General features: G+C 55.4%; 1 protein-coding gene across 11 annotated transcripts in view; it reads right to left on the reverse strand.

The window, feature by feature from the left end:
- ZDHHC11 (zDHHC palmitoyltransferase 11) overlaps window positions 1-26,874 on the reverse strand; it is a 125,488-nt gene that overhangs the window by 96,831 nt on the left and 1,783 nt on the right. For 10 of the 11 annotated variants that reach the window (XM_073993051.1, XM_065546044.2, XM_065546043.2 and 7 more), the window contains exons 1-8: window positions 22,318-23,082; window positions 20,638-20,816; window positions 19,660-19,761; window positions 16,254-16,378; window positions 13,725-13,880; window positions 7,897-8,012; window positions 4,309-4,343; window positions 776-863 (exon numbers count right to left, since the gene is read on the reverse strand). In XM_073993051.1, the coding sequence (XP_073849152.1) occupies window positions 776-863; window positions 4,309-4,343; window positions 7,897-8,012; window positions 13,725-13,880; window positions 16,254-16,378; window positions 19,660-19,761; window positions 20,638-20,816; window positions 22,318-22,539 (1,023 nt within the window). In that variant the 5' untranslated portion in view covers window positions 22,540-23,082. Of the gene's footprint in view, window positions 1-775; window positions 864-4,308; window positions 4,344-7,896; window positions 8,013-13,724; window positions 13,881-16,253; window positions 16,379-19,659; window positions 19,762-20,637; window positions 20,817-22,317; window positions 23,083-26,874 lie in introns of those variants that run through there. The other variant, XM_065546037.2, reaches the window with a different exon arrangement.

Raw genomic sequence — 26,874 nt, forward strand, 5'->3', positions numbered from 1 at the left:
GAGACCCCACCGCTTAAGAAACAAAAAATAAAAAATAAATTGGCTGGGTGTGGTGGCACACGCCTGGACTTTGAGCTACTCAGGAGGCTGAGGTGGGAAGATTGCTTGAGCCCAGGAAGTAGAGGCTGCAGTGAGCCCTGATCCCACCACTGCAATCCACCCTGGGTGACAGAGTGAGATCCCATCTCTAAAAAATAAATAATGACCCAGCAGAAACCTCTGGAAGCCAGCCCCAGACCAGGAACAGAAATACGTGGCCCTAAAGCTGGCAGCCGTGCTGGTCTTTTCCTGTGAAGGACAGACACGGAGTCCATGTAACACACACACACCATTCACACATATACACGTGACCACACACCACACACAAAACCACACGCTTTTGGCTAACAATTTCCCTCTATTGTTAGGGAATAGACACGGCTAACAATTTCCCTCTGTTCTTTATCACAGCACTGTCCCTCGCTGTGTCTTCTGGGCACTTCAGAGACTGCCCTGGGCATCTGCCCATCACTGCAGCCTGACGGTGGCGCTCCAGTGTGGGGGCTCCCGCTTTGGTACCCGTCTGTGTCTCTCACCCACAGCTGGGAAACGTTCCTGCCTCTCACTCCATCTCTCTTCCGTGCTCCACCCACCATCATTCCCACGTGAGCAGCACCCTTGGACACAGAGTGCTTCCATTCTGAATACCACCTTAACCTCAGCTTGGGGGACCTCAGACCACACATTCTGCACACGACCCCATCCTCAGGGTACATTGCCGGTGACTGTAACTTACCTGTTCCGACGAGCTCTTGTCCGAGGGTAAGGGAGTGGAGTGGTGATACAGGCACTTAAACGTCAGCAGAGAATTCTTGGCCTTGTCTCTGGTGGGACGGGCAGGAGGAGAGAAACTCATCTCAGTTTTGTGGGGGTCTCAGGGCGGCACTGGAGGCTGCAGCGTGTCCTGTAAGCACCACTGCTGTGGGGACCATGTGCCTCAGGACCAGGAGACCAGCAGCTCCTGGGAGGTTGCCTGAGTGTTCCCGGGTTACTGCACAGTGGGAAACACAAGGCGCTTCCTGTGTGAAGGACCAGGACTCCTTCCCACTTCGGACACTGCAAAGCAGGGCCCCCTCCCACTGTGCGGGCCCCGCCCTAGACCAGAGCCTCAGCCAGCGTGTGTCCTCAGTCGGTGCAGCCTGGCTCATTGGCAAATGGACAGTGGCACTTTGGAGTCCACAGTGTTACCCATTCGTGGCCATCTCTTGCAGCAGACAGAGGACACTAAGATAGGAGGAGGGAACTGGATTATCCACACAGGCCCCATGTAATCACCTGAGCCTCAAAAAACAGAAATGAGGAGGAAGAACCCAGACACTGAAAGCAGGGGGAGGATGCGACACCCAGTGCTGACAGGAAGTTCGAGGGGCTACATGGAGCCCGAGAGGGAGGATGCGACACCCAGTGCTGACAGGAAGTTCGAGGGGGCTACATGGAGCCCGAGAGAGCCATGATTCCCACTGGGTCCTGAATGAGCTTGGGGCAGATTCTTCCGCAGGAGCCTCAGAGAGGACTCTGGCCACCGACCGCGCCTCCTGCCCTGCAAGGCCCTCGGCACAGACCCGCTGGGCTAGCCAGGCCTGGACCCACGGAGCTGACTTGGAGTGCTTGCTGAATGCCTGGATTGGTAGTAATTTGCTGCGGTAAATGGGAAGCTAACACCAGCCACCTGGTGGACACGAACTGATGGGAACCCCCTCAAGTTAGATGGGAAGCCTGTGGGGCCCTGCTGTGTCCACGTTTGCATCCTGTCTGCTCCGCATGAGCACACCCCGCATTGAAACACCCGAAGCAGCGCAGAGGAAACACGGGCTGTGATGGACCGTTTCGAAGAAATGCTCTCTGTGAACCGGCCTGATAGCTACCATTGCAGCAGACACCGTGCACCCTTCCCTAAGCTCCCCCTAAACTCTGACTGTGCTTCACATCTCTCTCTCCACAGGCATTTAGTGACAGGATTTTTTTGGTGTTGGCACAGTGCCATAGGATGCAGATGTCTTTCCCGATACGGAGGAACTCTGTGATGGGCGACGCCAGGCTTGCAGTGAAGACCATGGCTGTGAGTGGTTAGCTGTCCATGTGGCAAGTGTTCCAAACTGCCAGGTGGCCTGCAAACAGTTCCCACAACAGAAGGTGGGCGATGGGTGTCTTGGTACCCATGGCATCTAGAGGACCTGTCAACTTGCACTGTCTTTATCCTACTTGCAACATCTTAACCCTTTCCGCATGAGGTTAGCTCATCAGTCTGTCAGAAAAGCACAGACTGGACTGAAAATCAAACACACTATTCCAGAAATGGGGACCGTAACAGATCCCAAAGACGGGATGATTTATACCCATACAAGCCATTCTTTTTTCCTTTAAGAGAACAATGCTCACAATATTTGAAGTTCAAAAGCAGGCTCCAAAACAGTTGTACAAGGTGACTAGAATTTATAAATCAGCACTTCATGCACATCGTACACAGAAAAATCATTCAAAAGGACGACCGGGAAGACACCACGCCAGGTGCCCACAGTGGCTAAGGGTGAGTCAGGGACTCTACATGACTTTCATTTCTACCTGGCAATCTTTGCCATTCCCAAATTTTCTACAATGTATATACGTTGACTTGGCAATCATTAAAATTTTTTGTTTTTCATTTTGTTTTGGTTTTCGAGTGGAAGTTTACAATTCTGGTTATACTTAGGTTTCTATTAATCTTGTCCAAAATGCATCACAGAGAAAGCATTTTTCTATTTTACTTAAAGGACCACCGTTCCATGATAGTCCAAAGTGAAATTCAGACACTTTGCTGCTTCTCCGTGGGGGCTGTGATGCAGGCCCCTCCCAAGGGCAGGCCTGTGGCTAATGCAACTCCAGTTTGAATTTCATGTTTCTTGAAACTGGACAGAGTGATTTTAAAGCTCATATTTAAAAACAAATGTGTAAGAATTGTTTAAAGTAAATGAAAAATGAAAAAAAATCTTTAGACAGAGGTTTGCCTGCCAGATACTAAAATACAGTAGCTAAATAAGGTTCCATAATTTAAACAGATGGTGCATGCAGCTCCAGGACACAGACCCATGAGACAGAGACGAGCATCCAGACACAAACCTTGGTTTGCATTCAGGGAAACACAGCGAGCCAGGAAAGGGCCTTTCAGTATGAGGGGAAAGGAATATTATCTAATACAAGAGGTGAAAACCAACAGTTACTTTGTTGGGATTAAATAACCTTAGCTCCTCTGTTACCAAATACAAAAATAAATGCCATCTGGCCTGAAAAGTCAAAATGTAAGGTAACAAACAAAAAATAGGACTATATTAGCAAAGAGTATTGGAGAATATTTGTATAACCTTAAAGAAGACTTTTTAAGGCAAGATAAAAGGCAATTTTCACAAATTTGGCTTCAGAAAAGTTTACAACCTCTACACGGTGAAAGATCCCATAGGGTTCCTAATATGCAAAGAGTCACTATGTTTGATAATCCAAATAACCCAACTGTTGAACGTTAATTCACACCAGAAAAATGGTAAAATGGTCAAAACATGAAGAAATCTTCAGTCCTAATGGTAGTAAGCAAATGCATATTAAAATATTACATATTTTCTTTGAATAAAACTATACATACTATTAGTATCTCATGCTGAAAAGAGTGACAGGGTTGAATGAAGTGTGAACTGCTCCACCCTTTTGGGGAAGTCATCAGAAAGAGTCTGTGAAGAAGGAAAATTCACATGCCCTTTGACTCTTAGCCTCCAAAATAAAACGACCTGCACTGCACAACACTGGCTCAAAGACACTTCCTGAAACCCTGTTTGTGAAGCCAACCCTGGCCCTGCTGGGTGGGGCTCCAGGGTCAAGGCGCCCCCAGAGCTCCCATTTACTTACCACTTTGACTCAGGAACGGGTTGGACTCTCAGAGCTTACAATTTACATGAAACACTATTAGAGATCATCAGAAATACATTCAGACTCACAACTACACATGTGTTCATGGAGAGATGTAGAAATAAATAAGGGGGTCTTATTCTTGTGCATTAGTTTAGATGTTAGTTATGAAGAAGGGAGTGAAGAATGTAGTTTCTGCAAGTAAAACAAGCACATCGAGATAGATGATTTGGTATAATTTAACAAAGTTAAACAAAACTATTTTATCTTCTACTGCATCATCCCATGATGTCAAAATGTCTCATCATAGGTGAATTATTTTCCAGTCATTTGAGTTAAGAAAAGAATACAGCTATTCTTCAGTGACCAAGCAACTGCAGGAAGCTGGCAACTTACCCCTGTGCAGATGAGCCCAGGGCGCCGTCTCCTTGCTGTGGGGTAAACGGAAATTCGTAACATGAAAAAAGAAGTTGTCGACATGCAGCTGATTCTTACATAAAAGTCAAGTCTATTATTAGTGGGTTTGAGGAATGGTACCTGGAGTTCTCTTGGGTCCTGAGTTCAGATCTCAGAACCACTTACGTGTGTACACGTTTTCATTTCTCTCTGATGAGAAACTGGGAGTGGGATTCTGGTCATAGACATTTATCTTTTAAAGAAATGCCAAACTGCCTTCCAAGGTGGTAGCACTTTACACCCTCATTTAACTCCCACTAGCAATGCAGGAGACTTGCAATTTCTCTACAACTTCACTGACCCTTAGTGGTGTCTGTCTTTTTGATGACAGGCATTCGCCTGGGTGTGTGGTAGTATCTGATTGTGGTTTTAATTTGCAGCTGCCTGATGTAGAACGATGTTGACCTTTTTTTCCATGTGCTTATGTGGCATCCATATATCTATATATCTACCTTGGTAAGGAGTTTGTTCAAATCTTTTGCCCATTTTATGTATGTATGTATGTATTTTTATTTATTTTTGTAGAGACGCCCATGCTGGTCTTGAACTTCTGGCCTCAGGCAATCCTCTTGCTTGGCCTCCCAAAGCACTGAGATTATAGGAGCTTCCCATTGTGCCCCGCTCTCTTGCCCATTTGAAAAACTGGGTTTCTTGTTTGTTTGTGTGTTTTTGTTTGTTTTTTACAATTGCACTTTGAAAGCTCTTTTGTGTCTTTGTGTACTCCGGACATCAGTCTAAGACTTGAAAATATTTTGTTTGTCTGTGGCTTGCACAGGAACGAACACCTTGCTTTATTGTGCTTTGCTTTACCGCACTTCACAGATGCTGTTTTTTTTTTTTTTTTTTTTACAAATTGAGGGTTTGTGGCAACCCTGGTCAAGCAAGTCTATCTGCGCCATTTTCCCCGCACCATGTGCTCACTTTGAGTGTCGGTGTAAGCAGCTTTCAGCAATAAAGCACTTTTAATTCAGACACATAGTTTTTAGACATAATGCTGTTGCACACGTGTCATGTAAACATAGCTTTTATACACACTGGGAAACCAGAAGTTCACGTGACTTGTTTTACTGAGAAGTTCACTTTATTGTGGTTTTCTACAACCAAACCTGCAATCTCTCTCATGTGTGCCTGTATTTTTATTTTCTTAATGGTGACTTTTCAACAGCAAATATTTTCAATTTTGGTAACATCCAAACTATGATTTTTTTTAATAGGCAGTGATTTTGGTGTCATATCAAAGAAAACCTTTGTCTCACTAAAGATCACAAAGATTTCATTACATACTTGCTTCTAGAAGTGCTCTATGTTCAGCTTTTAAGTTTAGGTGTCAGATGGATTTGGGGCTAATTTTTGTGTGGGGAATGAAGTGGTCCTGGGTAATCTTTGTACAGGTATGAAGAACTCAAATCATTCTTTTTTCTTTTACATGTGGATATCCAATTGTTATAGTACCACTTGTTGAACTATAATTTCTCCCCATTTAATTATTTTAGTACAATTATTTAAAGTCAATTGACCATAAATGAAAAGTTTAACTTTGGACCTTTCTTCTGGTCCATCTCTGTATATCTATCTCTACGTCGGTGCCACACTGTTTTTATTACTGTAACTTTATGTCTCTCTCCATGTCAGCGCCACACTGTCTTTAGTGCTACAGCTTTATAGCAAAATTTAAAGTCTCGTTGCATAAGTTCTCCAATTTTATTTTTTCTCAAAATCGTTTTGGCTAGTATAGTTTAGGTCTTTTGAATTTGCATATGTATTTCAGGACCACCTTGTCATCTCTGCTAAAACAGAAGCTTGCTGGGGTTCAGCAGGGATTGTGGTAAATCTGTAGATCAGGTTTGGGGAAAATTGCTCTTTCAATAGTACTTTTTTCCAATCTATGAATGCTGTGTACCTTTTCACTCAATAGAGCATCTCTGACTTCTCTCAGTCATGGTGTGTAGCTTTCAGTGTATATATTTGCACAAGGTTTGTCGAATTTATTCTTTTTTATAAGATTGTGAAATGAAGTTTTAAAAATATAACCCAGATTTTTCATTGCTGGTGGATAGAGATGTGTGAGGATGTATTTTAATACGTGCCCCACATCCTTGTTAAGCGATTTTATTATCTTAACTGGGTCTTAAAACATACTTTTAGGATTTTGTTGCCTGCAAATAAACAGTTTTACTTCGTATTCTGTGTGCCTTCGTTTTCCCTGCTGCGTTGGGCCGGCCGGAATGTTCCGGCAACGTCAGAAGTAGGAGGAGGGGGCGTCATCGCCTGTGCCCAGCCTCAGAGAGAGGGTCACCAGCCTTTCACCAGGAAATGTCATGTCAGGTACACGGGGTGCTTTCCTGTCATTCCTAGGTCACTGAGATTTGTTAAAAATCATGGATGGGAACTTCCTGGTAACAAACTCTTTTCTGCATTGATTGGCTTGATCACATGGTCACTGTTCTCTATTGGACGAACGTGCTGAGCTGTAGTAATTGATTTCTAGGCCTTAAGCCACTGCTTACCCCGGAGTGATATCACTTGGCCACAGTGCATGGTCCTGCCCGGTGCTGCTGGATTTGGTTTGCCAAGGTCTTATCAGTGGTCTTTGCCTGTGTCTCCTGAATGTATTGGCTTACGAACGCCTGGCTTTGGTGTCAGGTTGATGGTGGCATTGCTGAATGAGCTGGGAAGTGTTTTTGGTGTCAGGTTGATGGTGGCATTGCTGAATGAGTTGGGAAGTGTTGCTTCCTTCTCTGTTTTCTAAAAGAGTCTGTATGTAGTTGGTATTATATTTTTTCCTTAAAATCTCTGCTAGAATTCATGTATGAAGATTTCAGGGCCTGGGATTTTTCTTCACTGGGAGATTTTAAATTAGTAGTTCAGTCTCTCGGCAGCTCTATGTCTATTGAGATTTTCTATGTCTTCTTGAGTTAGTTATAATAATTCATGTCCCTTAACTGGAAAGGGAACTAACTTCCTTAAGTTAAAAAGCGTGTTTCAGGCCAGGTACAGAGGCTCACGCCTGTAATCCCAGCACATTCGGAGGCCAAGGCAGGCGGATCACCTGAGGCCAGAAGTTTGAGACCAGCTTGGCATGTCAAAACCACATTTCTACTAAAAATAAAAAAATAAAAATTTGCCGGGTGTAGTGGCACACATCTGTGATCCCAGCGACTTGGGAGGCTGAGGCAGGCAAATTGTTTGAACCCAGGAGGTGGAGGCTGCAGTGAGCTGAGATCTCACCACTTCACTCCACCCTGGGCAACACAGCGAGACTCTGTCTCAAAAAAACAGAAATGTTTAGGAGACTCAGTTCCATTACTATCTTTGCACTAGGAAGTCATTGGTGCATTTCTGGTATTTAAGTTCACAAAGACACACAGACACACCCATGCACATAGCCTCACACAGACACACACGCACTACACACACTCACAGCAGAGTTCATAGGCTGCACCACCCTGAAGCAAAGGAGCATGCCAACCAGAGCGACCTTAGACATTGTCCCAGGCCTGAGACACGGAACAGAGACACAAGCAGTACCTGGAGAAATCCTTCCTCCATTTGCGTGCATGGATCTTTCCTCGCCGCTTGGTGTTTTGAACTCTCTTCTTTGCGGGTCTTAATGAGATACTCAAAGGTGGTCAGCTTCTTGGCCTCTGGAAAGAGGAAAGGAGGAACAGGACAAGTTACCAGCCCTGCAGCTTTGCGCAGCGCCCACAGGACAGTTCAGAAAGGCAGCCAGCGCCACTGACCCAGCCCCTGCGCAGGGAGCGGTGCTCCGCCCACCACGCAGGCCCTGTGAGGCCAGGATGGGTGCAGGCGCCTCGTGGGTCCAGCTCCACAGCTAGCTGATGGTCAGCAAGAGAGCTCTGCAGCTGTGACTTGGGGACCGGCACCGCTCCACATCCCCCTGCCCACCAAGGCCTCACTGAGCTGCACGTCAGTGGTGTCAGAAGAGAAGCTGCCTCTCACAGACCTGGGTCCCCCATACCATGCAGCCTGAGAGGTTGCTCCACATCCCCTGGGAACACTGGCGGGGGTCAGAGGCCAGCTCAGGAGGGGCCGCTCTGTCTGAGGGTCCGGGTGGCCTGCGGGATTCCTCACATCTGGACACGGGGTGGGGCACACCTTGGGGGATTCACAGAGACCCCGAAGTCAGAGGACGACAGTGCGGCGGCCACCCCGAGGTGCTGGCTAGCGGGTCCTGGGACCACACACTCCTGCGGGCGCTCAGAGCCCCAGGCCCAGGAGGTGAACACGAGTGCCGTCAGTGCCACTCAGCACAGCTTCTGATGGGGCCGAGACAGGTCACATCCCTGCAGCCCTGCACAGAGCCCACCTCAGCAGGCCGGCCAGAGCCCCATCCACCCGGCCTGCACTGCAGGCAGCAAAGCAGCGCATCGAAGCAAAGGAAAACCTGAGACACCCGTTTATCTAAAAGACTCGTCTTAATAAACGTTAATAAAATGGACTCTACACCTATTTCAGCCACGAGCTTCCGGGGAGGTGCCAAAATCTCCATGCTTCTTTCCCTAAACACCAACACCGTGAGAGCTGATGTCTCGTGACTATTTCTGGAGACTGGGGCAGCCGCCCAGAGGCCTATTTGCAGTGAGGAGCAGATGGCGGTGGGTGCCCTATGGAGTTGCCTGCAGCCAGCCCAGCCCGTCTCTGCAGTGTTTTGCGTGTTCGGCCCTGGCCGGGCCTTGGGCTGCTTTACATGGCTCGGGCTAGTCCTCCACGCCCCCCAGAACCTGTCGTGGTTTGAGCACACGAACTTGTGCTTGTTTATATTCAAGTTAAAATATATGTTCTTTTGCCCAGGTTTGCACAAATACCATCAAAACCAGATTTTCAGCGTGCCCTGTGGCTGCCAGAGGCCCACTTGGTGCGAGTGAGCTCTGTGGGAAACAGTTAACCTGAGCGTCATGGTGAGGTTGAGGGCAGGGAAGCCGCAAAACCTCCCAGGCGGGCCCAGGGTCTCCAGCATGGTCGGGGCTCCCTGGCCGGCCGGGCAATGTGAGGAAGGCTGTGCTTCCCTGACCTCATCAAGCAGGTTTTCTCTACAATCTACCATGAATGTGGCTCCCATCCATCTCTGGAAGGCAGCCCCACATCACTCACCTGCTCAGGGAATTGTGCCCTCACCACGAGCACTGAGGACTCTCCAAGGTTCGTCCTTCAGCTTCAAAATGAAGTCTGAGTGGCCAGCTGCTTCTGACACAGCTCCCCATGGCCCCCCACCCGACACCTGCCCCCAGAGGAACAGAACACACATGCAGGCCAGGCTGCACCTCCAGGAGCCTGCACAGGAGACTGGCGACCTTGCCCCAAGGACCACCCTCCACAGCTGCCTCAGCCTCATGGAGTGGGAGGCAGATGGCCTCTCAGGCCTCTGGATGAGAGCACAGCCCAGAGCCCCAGTGGACACCTCTCCAGGGACCCTGGCAGAGACACAGCTCAGAGGTGCTGGCCTCCTGACCACAGAGGCTGAGGTGATGACGTGCTGCACTGAGCAGCTACGTTATGGGGCAGTTTTACCACAACTAACAATAACCAATCTACCCACTTTGTCCTGGAAATCTATTCTTTGATGTCTAAATACCCTAAAATCAACACATTCAGCCCTGGCTCCGTCAAGGTCTGAGAGACCCGTGGCCCGTGTTCCGCTCATGGAAGCACTCATCACTCCAGTTGCCTGGGTTGGGACCCAGGGGCCCGCGGAGGCCCCGTCCTCACGTTGACCTCAGTGGGCCTTTAAGTGCTGCTAGTTTGGAGTCCCAGACAGCTCCCCAGGCCACCCTTCCTTGTGTTTGCAAGCTCGCCATGATGTATGGATGACTCTGGAGGCTGCCTGCCAGCTCTGTGTCCCTGGCTTCCCTCTGGGATGTCGGGCACAAGGTGGCCCGTGTTTCTCAAGGCCTGCCCTGCCCACATTCAGATCCTCGGGAAACGCCTCGGTGACCAGGACCCCTGACATGGTTTCTGTGGCTTCTCTGGCTCAGCTGGGATGTCTCCACACTAGACAAACTCACACGACCACAGCAGGCCACCCCGCACCACAGGCAGCCACAGGATGGGTGGGTGGGGACTGAGCTGCATTTTAGCAGGAGTCCAGGGTCTTCCTTGGAGCCTCAGCAGCTGTTTGGGAAAGGGAACTCTAGCCCATGCCCAGAGCCAGTCTCCCAGGTCCAGGGGCAGCTGACCAGCCAGGGGCAGGTGCCTAAGGTTGCCAGTACGTACACCGGGGGCGAGGCCCTGCAGAGGGAGAAGGTCCCATCAGCTGCTCTGCACTGGCCTCTTCCACACCACACAAGCCCTGAGCCAGCTGGGTGGGCTCGTGGCCACACCTCCCTGCTGTGTGCAGGTCCCCTCCTTGGCATGACTCCTCTGGGGGCCCTTCCCGAGCCCCTGGGGCCAACTGGGTGACCAGGAGAGGCTGTGGTGAGACACCTCCTGCATTGACGGTCTCAGAGGCCAAAAGCAAGGGAGGCTGGGAGTCGCCTGGGGCTGTGGAGCCGGGAGCCCTGCCAGGTAGAGAAGCAGCTCCCAGCTGTCCTGGAGTCACTGCCCAGGGAGGCTCCGGGTCATGGGGGCGGGACTAGGCCAGGGCGTCGTGCCTCCAGGCATCATGCTGTCTGCTGTGGTCGTGTGGGTTTGTCTGCCCACAGCACCCACCTGCCTGTCCTTTCATGTTTCTGCCACACCTGATTTGGGTTTTGTGTTGAAGGAGCCCGTTGCAAACGCAGTGCCCGGCTCGGAGGACAGACCAGGCCATCCCTCCCAGTCCTACATGGCTTCAGGCCCACTGCACTTCCCTGCTCTCCCCAGGCCTGACATAGCCTGGCGGGGGCATCTCCTCGCTGGTCTCTGATGTGGGGAAGGTACCACTGCAGGAGACAGGAACAAATGGCTGACGCCCCCCGATGGCAAAAGTTCGTCCTCTGGGACTTCACACCCTTCAGGAAGCAGTCTGTGTGTGGGCCACGCCTCCCCAAATGCCAGCAGCACAGGCTTCCACAGCACCAACGGTGCCACATCCAGGGCCAGCGTGGGAGTCACGTGCGGGTCAGAAACCTTGAGAAAGGAGAGGTACACGGTGTAGCCGTCAGCGGCGCCCCTGAGCTTGGTCCCAAATGCAGGGGCGAAGCAATAGGTGGTGTCTGTACCTATGGTCAAGCACACAGGTGACCACTTTGCCTCCAGGACTACAGCCAGGCACCCAGGAGCAACAGGGTGCTGGTGTCGGCCCTCGGGGTGGGCCGTGTGCTGGGGGCCTGGCCTTCTGCCCCTCATATGCCCACTGAACAGTGCATGTGTGAGCGGCAGCCAGCTCCTGGCATGCTCTGCACTGTGTGGCCGTGGCCAGGGCTGGCAGAGCCACTCGGGCACAGAGTGCACCAGGAGTTGATGGCCTCTCGGGCTCCAGCACCTTCCATGGGTCAAGCTTCCTCTGGGGGCTTCTGGATCCACCATAAGCAGGAGAGTCCCGGCGACGCCCAGGTCAGGCACAGTCTCCTTGGCCCCTGGGACCGCACCCCCGTGCCTGCTGCTGCCCCCTGCTCCTCCGCCGCCTGAGGCGAGGGCCAGCTTCTTCACAGCACAAAGGCCGTCCACACTTGTTCCTGTCTCATTCTTCATCCTCTCGTCCCAGTGTGCAGGTGACCATGCCTCGCCCACAGAAGCCTGCAGCCCCCTCACGTGCTCAGCACACAGTTGGCATTGACTATTTTAACCCAAGGAAACATTTTGTGCACAAAGTTGGAAAAGAATGACAAGTGCAGACTTGGTACCACTGGGCAGTTTGGGCGTCCGTTAATCTGCGGCACGTGTGGAAAAGACCATGTGGGCTTCGGCCCAAGCTTGGCCGATTCTCGTGTTGTGGGGGGACTTGCCCTGACTCTGAGCCTCTGAGGGCGAGAGATTTCCTGATAAGGAGAGATGATGAATTCTGGGTGGAGTGAAACTCCAGGAAAGCCTTTGTGGTAAACCCAAAAATATTTAAATATAAGAAAGATTGCTAGATAATTCTAGAAAGTACTTTTAAAAATTTTCCTGATTCTAAGAGGGGTGGAGAGTTTTGAAGGAGGCCCAAATGACTTCTCACGCCTAACGGTTTAGGCTTCAGGAACGGGCAGCCTGTGACATTCTACAAGGCAGAAGCGTGTCTCTGTGAAGTTACATCTGAGGCTTTAGTTCCATTCCATTCAGTAAACACATCCTAAGCACCTACTCTATACGGGAACTGGTCTTGACGTCCAAAATTAAAATTCTGAAAACACCACATTCAGCACTCTGTCCGTAGGATTTAATCCAGTGATCTTCACTGCACTTTCATTAAAAAAAAATTCAACCTTCAGGCAACACAACAGTGACTGCAAGATGTGCGTTAGAGGTGTGTGTTATAAAACATTCCCAGGGTTGTGTGGGGACGGTGGTTTGTAGGGTAACCTTTGGTTATGAACAACAAGCCTCTTGGTGGTGCACGTTCATTCTGAGCTGCGCATTCTCACCACAGCTGCAGACAGGGGCCGCTCTGCAGACGGAGGCGAGCCCAGAGGCTGACCCACCCGACTCCCTCCGCCCTGACCAGGGGTTGGCCAAGCTGTTGGGAGCAGGGCATTCTTGGGGGCTGGCCTGGACACATTCTGCTGCCCGGGTCCAAAGAAACCCCCTGAGAGGCCACAGCCTCAGGGCCACCACTGCTCAGAGAATGGAAGATGCTTTGCAGCTGGCCCACCATGACCAAAACGGCTGATGCCAAGAGCAGGGAGGTGGTTGTTACTTCCAACAACAGGTTTCCCTGGGGCTGGAGAGTTTACCCTCCCTGGTTCAGCAACATGACTGACCACCTACTGCTGTGCCCGCTGTGAGACTCAGCAAGACCACCAACTCTCGCTTCAGTTGTCTGGTTAGTGGATGACCTACCTGCCTGTAACATTTTTCATTGTTAGAATTTCTACTTGCTGCTTTTCTAAGTCCACCTGTTCTTATTTCATAATGTCCTATTCTTATTTCATAATGTCTTGTTCTTCTCTAATAGATCCCATTCCATTGTCTCTGAACATTTTCAACTTGTTACTTCAAGCACCCGGCACTGCTCCTGCAGGTCTCTGTGTGAGTTTAGCTCCTTGCTGGGCCTGCTGGGCCCTCATGGCTTTAATTTCTTCCTGTGATTTGCCCTTTTTGCCCATGATCTCATTTCTGGGACAGGCTGACCCTGAACACATGCGAACACGGGGGGCAAAGACACCGGCCCCAGGCATGGGGGGCTCAGGGTGGGGAACATACTCAGGTAGATGCATAAGATGAGCAGCTCTGACCACCCAGGCTTGGGGGAATCGGGGGGCTTAGGGTGGGGGACATACTCAGGTAGATGTGGAAGATGAGCAGCTGGCCCAGCTGCACCAAGCCAAGCAGGTCCAGCAGGAGCACGACCATCCCGATGATCACGACTATCAGGGTCTGCACCTGCACCGGGAACAGGGGAAGGAACAGCAGCCACGTGTTCGTATTCTTGACATCTGTCGAGACAAGAGAGGGACACTGTGTCCAGCACCTGTTGACGGGCGCCACATCAGGTGGACGTCGCAGACCAGAGCTTGCTGGGGATGGGGCAGCGTGGGGACAGCCGGCGCAAGGGAAGCCTCCCTGCCCAAGTGGACGCCTCCCGTACCTGAAGGCCCTGTGGGTCCTGCTGCCTGCGGTTGGTTTTTATGATCCCTGCTTTATGGATCTAGGAGGTGAGGCTCCGACAGGGTCACTAAGTGCCAGGGCCCCAGCACTCACCCCTTCCTCACTAAGTGCAGGGGTCACAGCGCCTGCCAGCTCTGCCGGGCCCCAGCACCCATCCCTTCCTCATGGCCCACGCTATGTCCCTGGGCCCTCTGCACCCTAAAACAGCCGCCTTCGAATAGAACAGGAAAGCCACAGCTCTCGCCTGGGGTCATTTCTAAGTTACGGTCCTCTGAGACACTGGGCTGCCAACGCTCAAAACCACACCACTTCCAAAAATCAGGCGTAATGCAGAATGGCAGAGGGTCAGACAAGGTAGAATGGGAGAGGGTCGGGTAAGGCAGAATGGCAGAAGGTTGGATTCAGCGTGGATGTCATGTCTTTGGGTGACGGACCCTCTCTGGAACTGGTGGCCTCGGGGGCCATCTAGGAAGGAAAACACCACAGTCGGCCAGATGGGACCGCAGCTCAATGTGTCTGGGCCAGGCTGGACCCCACACGGCCCCCTTAGCCGTGACATCACGACGAGTCCAGCCCATGGTAACAAGGAGCTGCTTTGCTCAGGGCCCTGCTGGTTTTAAAGTCCTGCAGAATCATCTGGAACAGCAAACCCAGGAAATCATCAGTCCACAGTCACTGAACTCACACCGAGCCACTGGCACTGCCGTGTGGAAGCAGCATGTTCCGGGAGAGAAGCCAGCACACGCCGTCTCGGCCACTTCTTGCCTCTCACTCTCTCCTGGCATCCCCCATGGTGACGGCCCAGACAACGTGGAGGCTGCTGGGGAAGGTGACTTGCTCCGGGGGGAAGAAGAACACAACAGGCATTGTCCTGGGCTTGGGCCCGCTGAGGTCAGGGCCTTGCCAGGGTGGAGCTGGCTTTCAGGAAGTGCTTCCAAAGCGGCTGTGAGGCCTGGGTGGCACCGGTCACGCTTCCAAGTGGAAGGAGGAGCTTTAGGGCCTTCCACACGGAGCTGGCAAAGCTCATCCTTGAAAAAAAAGTCACACCGTGTTGGCTCTGGAATGTTCTGGAACAAGGGGCAGGCAAGTCCTGCCTCTCTTGCCACCTGGGCCGTGTGCAGTGCAGGCGCAGCCACGCCTGGGGCTGAGACTGGCAGTCTTGACCCACACCCCAAGGGGCTGCTCTGGCCCAGGTCCTCCTGGTGAGGGTCCCGGCGCTGCTGCGATAAATACAAGTGGCGGCGGGTGCGGGCAGCTCCCACGGCAGACTCTTGCGGTCCGAGGCAGGGCTCTGACATCCAGCTGGAGGACAGGCAGGCACGCCGCCTCTGCATTCCACAGCAGACTCTTGCAGTCGGAGGCAGGGCTCTGACGTCCAGCTTCAGGACAGGTGGACACACTGCCTCCACAGGGTCCAGGGAGGTCCTCCCACCTCTGCCAGCTCCTGGGGCTCCGGGCGACCCTGGGCTGTGGCCGTGTGACTCCAACCCTGCCTCCATCCTCACGGGGCTGCCTCCCCTCTACGTCTCTCCTTTCTCTTATAAGCACCCTCATGGCTGGATTTGGGCCTCCTGGGACCACCCAGCATGAGACTCCCACCTCAGATCTTAAGTCACAGCAGCAGACCCATTTCCTGAGGACACTGGCATCACGGGGTCCGGGTTTGGCGTGGACTTGCCGCTGGAGCCCAGTCCTCACCGCCACGTCTCTCCTGTGGCTCAGTGTGGGCATCCCAGGCTCCGGGCCCACTTGGCCAAGAGCCTCAGCGCTCTGCAGACTACAGCCCAGAACCCTCAGCGCTGCCTCTGCTCTCTCTCCCCGTGAGCTGCTCCTGCTGGACAGACACCCCCACTGTCCCACAGCCACGTGGCCCCACAGGACGGCGTGACAGGTGCTGCAGGGCTGACTGTGGAGGGCAGGGGCAGAGCCGGACCCCACTGTCTCTCACCTGTCGCAACCTGCAGCATTCACAGAGCAGTGCGGCCAGTGCCTTCCCCAAGCCTGCCTCCTGCACGCTGGGGGCTGCTGGGCTGTGTGGACCCTGGGCTACTGCCTTCGGCCCAGGTCAGAGCCTGCCTGGTGCTGCCCACCCTGGCCTCTCCCTGGGGCAAGAGGGGCCGACCACCTCCAGATCCGATACTACTGCCCGGAAAGATGGCTGGAGGTGAGGCTGAGGCCCCCCAAGAGTGGCGGCCACGTACCTTCATAGTTGGGGTCCGTGCGGAGCACCCCGGGGTCCACAAAGTACTGGACGAGGATGTACAGCAGGATGGTGATCAGGCAAAGCATGCCGGCTGTGGCTGAGGCCACGGTGCTGAAGAAAAACCTGCCAGGAGACACACACGCAGGCATGAGGGGTGGGGACATGAGAGCAGTGGGGCATGGGGGCAGGTGTGGGGGGAATGGGGGCAGGGGGTGTGCAGGGGCAGGCCGGGGCAGGTGTGAGGGCACAGGGGCATGGGGGCAGGTGTGGGGGCCACAGGGGCAGGGGGCTTGGGGGCAGGTGTGGGGGGTGCAAGGGTGGGGGGTGTGCAGGGCAGGCAGGGGTGGGTGTGGGGGTACAGGGGCAGGTGGGGAAGCACGGGGGCAGAGGCAGGGACATGCAGGGCATCAGGGGCAGGGGCGGGAGCATGCAGGGCAGGTGGGGGGGCACGGGGGCAGGGGTGGGTGTGGGGGGCGTGGGGGCAGGGATGCGCAGGGCATCGGGGGCAGGTGGGAGGGTGCGGGGGCAGAGGCAGGGACGCGCAGGGCTTCTGGAGCCCACAGGGTGGAGGTGACAGCTCAGCGTGGGCATCCACTAAGAGAGGGCCACTGGCCACCGCCCGACACTGGCCTCAAACCCCGCTCCCGACCGTGCCTGGAAGCTCAGGCTCCTGTCTCTGTCCCATCCTGTGACGCCCCCCGGGTCTCCAGGCCTCTCACTGGAGAGGGGTGGCCATGGGACATTCCCACCATCTCACACTGCCCGACAATTCAGGCAGCACTTCTTGCAAACTTGGTTTCATTTACTCCCCACAAGGAACAAGGAGATTGTGAGGAGGGGAACTAGCCCTTCTCACGAGTGGGGAAACTGAGGTCAGAGACACGATGCGACTCGCCCAAGCCCACCCGGCCAGTGGAGCGTGAGGGTCACACCGCGTCTCCAGCGTCACGGCTCCGGGGCCTCTGCCCGCACCTCCGACTCCACCTCATTCAGATAGGGCTCCCTCCCAGCCAAGGAGCACGCGGGGTCCACTCAGGGCGCCCTGAGCATGGTCTGTGTTGGGGTCTCCATGGCACCATGCTAGGCAAAGGCACTGAAGCCAGGGAAAGAGAGAGCCATGATTGCACCGTGGTACCCAGGAGGGCCTGCAGGCTCAGGGACCTGGATCACTGTACCCAAAGGGAACTCGGGCTGAGGAGGCCCTGGAGGAGCCCGGCTGCTCCTCGGCTGCAGTCCCCCCTTCTCCGAGGCTCTCGTGCACAATTGAGCCAAAAGTGACGTGCATACTGTAGACGTGAGACCAAAACCACTCCCAGCCTCTCGTTTTTGCTCAAAAGATGGAGAGAATAATCCATCCAGAAAAAACAATTCTGGACAGCGGTCCCTGGAACATACTTTGACTAAACCGTCTTCCTTGGTCTTTCTGCCATTATTATTTTAATAAGGATCCTTTAACCTCCTTTAACCTTTTCCAGTGTATTCTGTTCACCTAAGTTCACTGAAATCCCTTTTAGTATTTTCAACTGGAGGCCAGAGCATGAATGCCGCAGTCTTCCGAGGAGGTGGTGCGGGGACAGCTGCCTTCCGGGCGCTCCTCTCCCTCCAAGAGTCTTCTGGATAATCCAGGGGTGAGGGGTGGCTCCGGCGTGAGGGGCTCCCTGACTGCTGCTCCCGTGTGCTGGCTTCCCTCTCACAGCGACGACCAGGCGGGTGGTCCCAGCCCTCCTTCCTGGTGTCCTGGTTCCTGACGCCACCAGTGCGCTCTCCTGCCAGCGCCGAGCCTGGGAGCCTGGCCTGGATGTGGCCACGTAGTGCGGAGGACGTGGCGAGGCCTTCCATGCCCAGCCTGGGTTTCCAAAGCAGCAGCCCCTCCAGGCGGCGGACGTGCCCTACTGTGCCCCCAGTCCTCCTGGGCTTGAGCCCACTTGTAGGGAGTAAAGACCCCTCATCTTCATCCCACTGTCTGGACAGGACTCCCCTCTTCATCCAGGAAGGAAGGCGGGTCTCTAAGACCACAGAGACCAAAGCCCATGGGATGGGGCAGAGCCATTCACGTGGGGCCTCCTCTGCCCGCAGCCGCCCAGGGCCGCTCTCCTCCTGGTTAGCACAGCCTCCTGCCCCTGCTGCCCATGTTTAGCCCGCACAGTCTGAGGCCAGCGCTCACGGTCTTCCCAGGACACCAGGGCCGCCTGCTTCTTTCCATACCCTTCCTCTTATCACGACGAAGTAGGCAGCCTCCCTCGCGGGGCTCTGCCATCAGCTCCTCAACTTTCCTCATCTTGCTCTCAATGCCGTTGTTCTCTCCGCCTCTGGCGGACGAAGGGACAGAAGTGAGGTTGGCACAGATGCCGGCGTTGGCTACTGCTTGGAGCTCAGGGTGCCCATGACCCCAGCCCTGCTCTCCTGACGCCCCTTTCTCACTCGCAGGCGGCGTCTACACTTGGTGCCCACACGGTGCCTCTCCAGCGCCCCTCCTGAGGAAGGCAAACCCTCTCCTTGCCACCTGCCTGTGGGCCCTCACCCCCCTCACCTTCCCCGCCAGGCCCCACCGGATTGAGCCAGCTCGAGGCACCAGAGCATAATGAGTCTAGAAGGAAGCGGCACCCGGGGCTAGCGTGACCCAGAGGAGCCGGCCACACCTCGGCCGTCCTGGAGCTGCTCCTCTCCTGGGGAGGCGGCGGGTGGGTCTCCCCCGCCCCTACCATCTCGTGCAGCCTCGGGACTCGCTCTGCAGTGACGCAGCCTCTCTGTCCCTGCCGGGCTGCTCAGCCACTCTGGACACACACTGTGCTCAAGGCGGGATGGCAGGGAGGCAGGGCAGGGACCCCACGGCACGTCCTGTGACACCAGACGACGTTGGTCCCCACTCCCACCCACACCACGGCCTCTTTCAGGTCAGCAAAGAGTAGCTGGGGGCATATGTGATTCTTTTCCCTGGTGATCTTCACAACTCAGGGCTGCTGACAGCCGGGGCTCAGAACACCGGGCCTTGAGAGTCCCCAGATCCTCCACCGCACTCAGGGGACACACCTCTCGTCAGTCCCCGCTGGATGCCCACTGCCCTTCGGTGGCCCCACCCCTGTGCTGGATGAGCCTCAGCCCGGGTGGAGAGAAGGCCGCCCGGCCCAGGACAGCGCGGTCAGGAGGCCTCAGCCAGGGCAGCCCAGCAAATGCCCACGCTGGGCCTCCAGGGACTTGCTCTGTGCGGATGACCTTGTCCAGGGACGGCCGCACCACAGCCCCAGAGCCAGACAGGAGGCCGGCGCACGCACGCACCAAGCGTCACCGCATCAGGACAGGGACGCAGCCCCAAGACGACCCTCCACCCTTTCACCACGAGGACCCCTCCCTTCCGAATTCCCCCAAGCCTGGCCCGCGCCGGCCATCCCCGCCGTGCCCCTCACCAGTAATTACGGCTTCCCACGCAGTTGTTGATCCACTTGCAGTGGTGGTCGAAGCCGGATACACACTTATTGCAGGAAATGCAGTGTTTGGTTTTCTTGTTCCTGGATGGATGAATCGGGGAACGGCTGTCAGGCCCCAAGTGCGCAGGCTGGGCCAGGGCCGGAGCCCCATCACCGGGAGCCAGGTGCCTCGGGGGAACCAGCCCTGTGTGGCCTGGGGAGTGGGCGTTCAGTGGGGAATGGGAGGCTGGGGGAGGGAGTTGAGGCCTGTGGGGAGGAGGAGAAGCAGGGCAGCTCTGGGCAGAGGTAGCCACAGAGCAGGAGGAGCCCGTGTCTGTGGTGGGTGCGGACGCCGGAGCGTAGACCACCCCCCAGCCTTCCTGCACCAGCCTCACTCTGGGCAATGGCCCTGGAGGAGGCTGCACCTGCCCTATGGTTCCAGGACTTGAGGCTGGGGGCTTGGATCCCACCTGTGCCTATAGGACCTCCCTTGCAGCCAAAAGCAGCCCTGTAGCCACCCCCTAGGCCATCACGGATGCCCCCAGGGTCCCTGGAGACACTGGAACCCTTCCCTCCCTCTTTCCCTGGGGCTTGCCTTGAAAACCCCCAAGAAAGACAGCGCTCTCTTGCCCTGGGATCACAGGGGAGGGACCTCGTGCACGAAATCCACTGAGGATCAAACATGCCTGAGTGCCACCGCGTTCCGTTCCAGGGGAGCAGCGGGTCACCTGCAGGTGACAGACACAGCCCTCCAGCCTCAGCCCTGCCTGCAGAGGAGTTGGGGCGGCCTGGCACTGCGTCCCCTTCACAGCGCGATGAGGGGCTATCCACCCGCAGCCACAGGGCCGGTCCCTGGAAGCTCCATTAGCGTCAGCTGTGGCCATGGCAGGGGCCCTGTGGGGCCAGCAGTGACCTAAGCCCCTGGGCCCCTGGAGGTGACCCTGACAGCGCGGGGCCTCGGCGAGGGTGGGCACTCACACAGTGACCTTGCACAGGTGGCAGAACTGGTTCTGGATCACGTGTGCGTGTTTCGATCTGTCGAAGATCGGCATGGGCTGAGAGTAGTTCTTCATGAGTCTGACATTGAAGTCGGCCGGGTCGATGCAGGAGGCAATCAGGTGGACGACGAGGTGGAAGAAGAAGATCCCCCCGGTCACCTGGCACGTCAAGGAAGAACCTGGCCCAGGGCCTGGTCAGCCTGGCACGAGGCGTCCCCATGAGGCCCAAGGGCCCAGGGGAGGTGAGGCCACCAGTCAGCCCTACTCACCCAGCCCTACTCGCCCAGCCCTGCACACTGGATCCCAGTTCAACCAGGCTTGGCTCTGCTCACCCAGCCCTGCACACATGGCCCTGTACACCTAGGCCTGCAGAGTTGAGCCCTGCACACCCAGCCCTGCTCAGTCAGCCCTGCACACCAAGCCCTGCACACACCACCCTGCACACCTGGCCCTGCTCACCTGGCCCTGCTCAGAGGAGACAAGGCCACCCATCAACCCTGCACACACAGACCTGTGCCAGGCGGGGACCGGGATGGCTGCCCCCATGCCCTTTTTGTTCATCCCTGTTGGACACAGGGCAAATCCCCCACAGAATGCACTGCACCCCCAGAGGCTCAGCCAGCCCAGCCAAGCACAGTCACCCCAAAGCCCTTTACACCTTGAGGGACAGAGCAGGGCCGCAGGAGGGACGCCCAGATGTAAACACAGCCAGATGCAGCCCCAAAGGCCGTGGGGAACCTGGTTCTTTCATACCAGAGACCCGCGAGCACTGGGGGAGAAGCACAGCCTCAGACAGCAGGAGGGGGGAGGAGGCAGGGAGCTGCACAATCTACCCGCTCCCTCTAGACCCCAGACGGTCTCTCAGGGACCCTCTCCCCGAGACTCGCTCAGGGAAGCCCCCACTAGACTCGCTCATGGACCCCAGACTCACTCAAGGACCCCAGACTCACCTGGGCCTCTGTCTCTGAGCCTGGCTGTGGGGCCACTGGGGAGAGGGTCCTTGTCCCCTGGAGCCAGGAGAAGCTGGGCTCCCCATGACCGGGACATCAGCTCCCGCCCTCAGATCCTGGCTCCCTCCTCCTTTCACCCTGGGACCAACACAGACTCCCCATGGCAACCAAACAGAAGGGGTGGAGCGCGGGGCCCTCCCGTCACCCTGCCTGGCCCCTGGACCGCCTTCTAGCCAGGAGTTCAGGGTTGACAGCCGTCTCCGCGGGGCGGCCCAGAGGCCCTCACCGTGTGGCCTAAGCTTGGCATGGAAACCCAGGCTGCCGACCTGTGGGGCACAGCGCTGTCCTCCTTGGCACCAGGGGCGAGGAGGGAGGTGCTGGCCATGTGCAAAAGGCTGCGCAGGGATTTTAGCAGAAGGCTGCCAGCAGGGTGGGTCCTGTGCCAGGCCAGGGGGCTGTTGTCCCTCCTGACAGAGTCCCTCTCTGGAGCCCCCTAAGGCAATGCTGTCCTGCCCACCCTGACCCTGAGCAGGGGCTGCACAGAGCACCAGTGGCCACTGGGCCCACCTGCAGGCTCGGGGGACACAGTCTGGCCCAGGGCAGGTGACTGGTGCCGCCGGGCAGCCATGGACCAGATCCCAGAGCCAGGTCCACTGCAGGGTCCTCCAGGCGCCCCTCCCGCTCAGACCGTGCCACGGTGAAAAGGATACCACGTAGGCAATATATTTCCACACATGAGGCAGGAGGGGAATGAAGATCCCGAAGGTGGCCGAGGAAAGGCCCAGGAAGACAGCCCAGGTCACCACCTGGAAGTAGTGCAGGGGTAACGACCAGCCGTTCACTCTGGAGATGCGGGGCGGCAAGACCAGATCTCCGTTGTTGAGCACGGCTTCTGGGGCGACGGAACACTGGCTCCCGGAGCGGGTGTCCATCTGCAGGATCCAGAAGGGGAGACCAGCCCCGTCAGCCCCAGGGAGGGCTGGCCCTGCCCACTGTCAGGGAGACCTCAGGGACTGGGAACATCATCCCCGAGGACCAGCCCTGAGAGCCAAGGGCCCAGCACTGCCTGGGGCCGCGTCCCCGGGACCGGGGCCTGCTCAGGGGAATGAATAGACATGCTGCAGAATCTGACCCCGGCCACAGCCGAGCGGCTACAGAAAACGGCTCTCCAGGGTGTGGGGGCCCCTGGGCGGAGGACCTGGCCAGGCACCCGGTGCTGGTGCTACCGCCCCTCAGTTCCCCCGAGGATTTAAGTTCTGGGGAGCCCTCGACAGCCCCCACACAGCGATAGGTCCCAGAACCCGTTCACGAATACACAGGCTCACCCAAGACTCCCCAGGTGCCAGAGGAAAACCCACATCAGAAAGAGGCCACACGGAGCAGAGGGGTGCGCCTGAGAGAAACTGAGGCAATGCTGGAAGAGCTCCTGAGCTGTTACTAACTGCTGCAACACTGAAATCTCCCAGATCCTCCCTGAGAAGCCTCCCTGAGCTTCCCAGAGGAGCAGGACCTGAGAGTTCACTTCACAGGGTCCTGTGTGTCTCCCCTTCCACAGGACAGGGTAGCCTGTCCAGCCACGCGGGGCTGGGGCCTGTCCAGGTGGGCAGTGGCTGCGAGGTTCTGAACGCACACTGCGGCAGCTCCTGGTCAGTCAGGTGGGGAGGGAGGCAGGGGAGGGAGGGACGTGGTGTCAGGGGAGGGAGGGACGTGGCGTCAGGGGAGGGAGGGAGGGGCAGTGAAAGGCACTGAACAGCCACTGCTGGGTGGGGGATCTGGAGGGGCTGGGCGGTCTCAACAGAGGAGTGTTAGGAAGCCTCCCCGCGTTATGCCTCGTGCAAAGCCCTTGTCGTCTCTTTGGGGAAAAAACCTTCAGAAACTGAAGTTGGTATTGCATGTACTACTTTGGGAAGAGAGACACTGAGAACTAGTTCACAATTCTTCTTCCTTACAGTCGTGAACGTCCACGATTTTCGTGGCTCTGCGCTGCCTTTGGGGTTCCTCCCTGGTCCTCCAAATGTGACGCCAGGCGGATGCGGGGCCATAGGGCCCTGGGGCTTGAGCCACACAAGAATGTCTCAGGGAGACCCGAGAGACTCACAGCTGTGAAACTAGACCATGGCGCCTGGGCCGGGCGCGGGGCCCACTCTGTAATCCCAGCACTGTCGGAGGCCAAGGCGTGCGGATCACCTGAGGTCAGGAGTTCGAGACCAGCCTGGGCAACATGGCGAAAACCCGTCTCTACTAAAAATATGAAGATTAGCAGGGCATGGTGGCACATGCCTCTAATCCCAGCTACTCGGGAGGCTGAGGCATGAGAATCGTTTGAACCTGGGAGGTCGAGGCTGCAGTGAGTCAAGATTGTGCCACTGCATTCCAGCCTGGACAACAGAGGGAGACTCCATCTCAAAAAAAAGAAGAAAGAAAAGTCCAAGGTGCCAAGGACGGAAACAGAAACACAGAAAGACAATCTTGTACATTAAAAACACAACTCCCAATTAAAAACAAAACCCAAATGAAAGTGCCAACAAACAGAAATGTTGCTGCCAAAAATCACATTGGTAAAACCTGGACGATCACATCCAGGAAGGACCACAGATCTCAGAGAGGAGGAGAGAGGAATCGCTCAGCGGCCTGGAGCCTGGAGCCTGACCCTGTGCATCTGTCAGGCTTTCAGAAGAGGAAGGTAGAGCGTCTGTGAGAGAAGAAAACACTGAAGAACTTTGAGAAGATTGAAGGTTTCAGGTCCACACTGTGCACAAGGGCCAGAAAGGACGATTGGAAAAAGAAATACATCCACACCGGTGAAAATGTGAGCGGCAAGGATGTAGAAAAAAATTCCGCAGTGTTCTCAGAAGAAGGGAGATTCATTACAATATATGGATACCTGCAAATTGTACTGCATTCGTTTATATAAAAATACAACATAGAGCAATTCTCCAAGTTCTGAGAGTATTTTCATCTTAAAATGCATCTGGCCAAAGAATAATCAAAGTTTGAGAGAAAACAGATTCTTTCGGAATGTGTGAATATTCAAAGTACACCAACCATTAATCATTTCCAAAAAGAATTATTTAGAGATTTACTCCATCAAATAAATTATCACAGATAAAACATGGTGAGCAAATTAATCTAAAATTATATCTAAATTAAATCCAAAACAAAACCAAATCTAAGTGACAGACGACAGAACCATGAACCTGCACCACCGGCCGCAGGCGCGGAGCGTTGGGGTCGCGCTGTTCCACGGAGCCACGCGCGGGGGCGTGGGAACTCCATGCTGGCCAGCACACAGCCATCTCCTCACAGGATCTCGGTGCGGCCCAGGACAGCGGAGCAGCCCAGCAGCAGGGGCCGCACCTGCCCCACGGAGGACAGCGAGCCGGGGAGAGATACCCCACGGAGGACATCAAGCGAGTGGGACAGACCCCATGGGGGACAGTGAGCCGGGGAGAGATACCCCACGGAGGACAGCGAGCCGGGGGACAGACCCCACGGAGGACAGCGAGCCGGGGAGAGATACCCCACGGAGGACAGCGAGAGGACACAGATCCCACGGAGGACAGCGAGAGGAGGACACAGATCCCATGGAGGACAGCTAGCCGGGGAGAGATACCCCACGGAGGACAGCGAGCCGGGGGCACAGATCCCACAGAGGACAGCAAGTTGGGCAGAGATACCCCACGGGGGACAATGAGCCGGGGAGAGATACCCCACGGGGGACAGCAAGTTGGGGGCACAGACCCCACGGAGGACAGCGAGTCAGGGGCACAGACCCCACAGAGCACAGCTAGCCAGGGACACAGACCCCGGAGGACAGCAAGTTGGGGAGAGATACCCCACGGAGGGCAGCAAGCCGGGGAGAGATACCCCACGGGGGACAGCAAGTCGGGGGCACGGACCCCACGGGGGACAGCCAGTCGGGGGCACAGACCCCACGGGGGACAGCGAGTCGGGAGAGACAGACCCCACGGAGGACAGCGAGCTGGGGGGACAGACCCCATGGAGGACAGTGAGCTGGGGGCACGGACCTCACAACAGCCAGGGAAGACTCCAGGACGGCTCCTTTCCCTCAGGCCCACGCTCAGCCTCGATACCACCGTGGCCTGTGAGCACATTCACAACCCACACCACACACCCCACACCACACACCACAGGTCACATACCACACAACCCACACATCACACCATACACAACACACCACACACCCACACCACACACCACAGGTCACACACCACACAACCCACACATCACACCATACACAACACACCACACAACCCACACCACACACCACATACCACACCACACCACACAACCCCACACCACACCACACACCCCACACCACATCACACAACCCACACCACACCCCACACACCCCACACCCCACACCACACCACACAACCCACACCACACAACCCACACCACATACCACAGGCCACACACACACAACCCACACCACAGGCCACACAACCCACACCACACAACCCACACCACATACCACAGGCCACACACCACACAACCCACACCACAGGCCACACAACCCACACCACACACCACACAACCCACCACAGGCCACACACCACACAACACATACCACACAGACCACATGCCACATACCACATAGACCACACAATACACACCACACAACACAAACCACACAAAACACAACACACACCATACATACACAACACACAAGAGACCACACACAACACACACGACACACACACCACACAACACACTACACACTACATACCACATACCATGCAATACACACCACATACATCATACAACAGATCACACACACGACATACAACACAAACCACACAACAGACCACGCACACACCACACATCATACAGATTACACACCACACACACCACAAAACACACCAGAGACTACACAATCCACAACACACACCACACAAAACAGAGCACACACACCACACAAAACTCCACGCACCACACCCCACACACGCACCACACACCACCCAAACCACACGCACACACCTGCCACACTGCACATGCATATGTAACACAAGGAAAACACACACACCACACAACCCACCACACACTGCACATGCACCACATGACATGTATCAAACACCAACCACAAACACATCACACTCCACACACCACACATGCACACACCACACACGAACCACACACTACACAGGGACCACACAATACACACAACACAGAGCAAACACAGAATACACCACATACACACCACACACACCAAACCACACACCACACACACCACTTACTGCACACAT

Source organism: Macaca fascicularis, chromosome 6 (assembly GCF_037993035.2).
Source record: "Macaca fascicularis isolate 582-1 chromosome 6, T2T-MFA8v1.1".
NCBI lineage: Eukaryota > Metazoa > Chordata > Mammalia > Primates > Cercopithecidae > Macaca > Macaca fascicularis.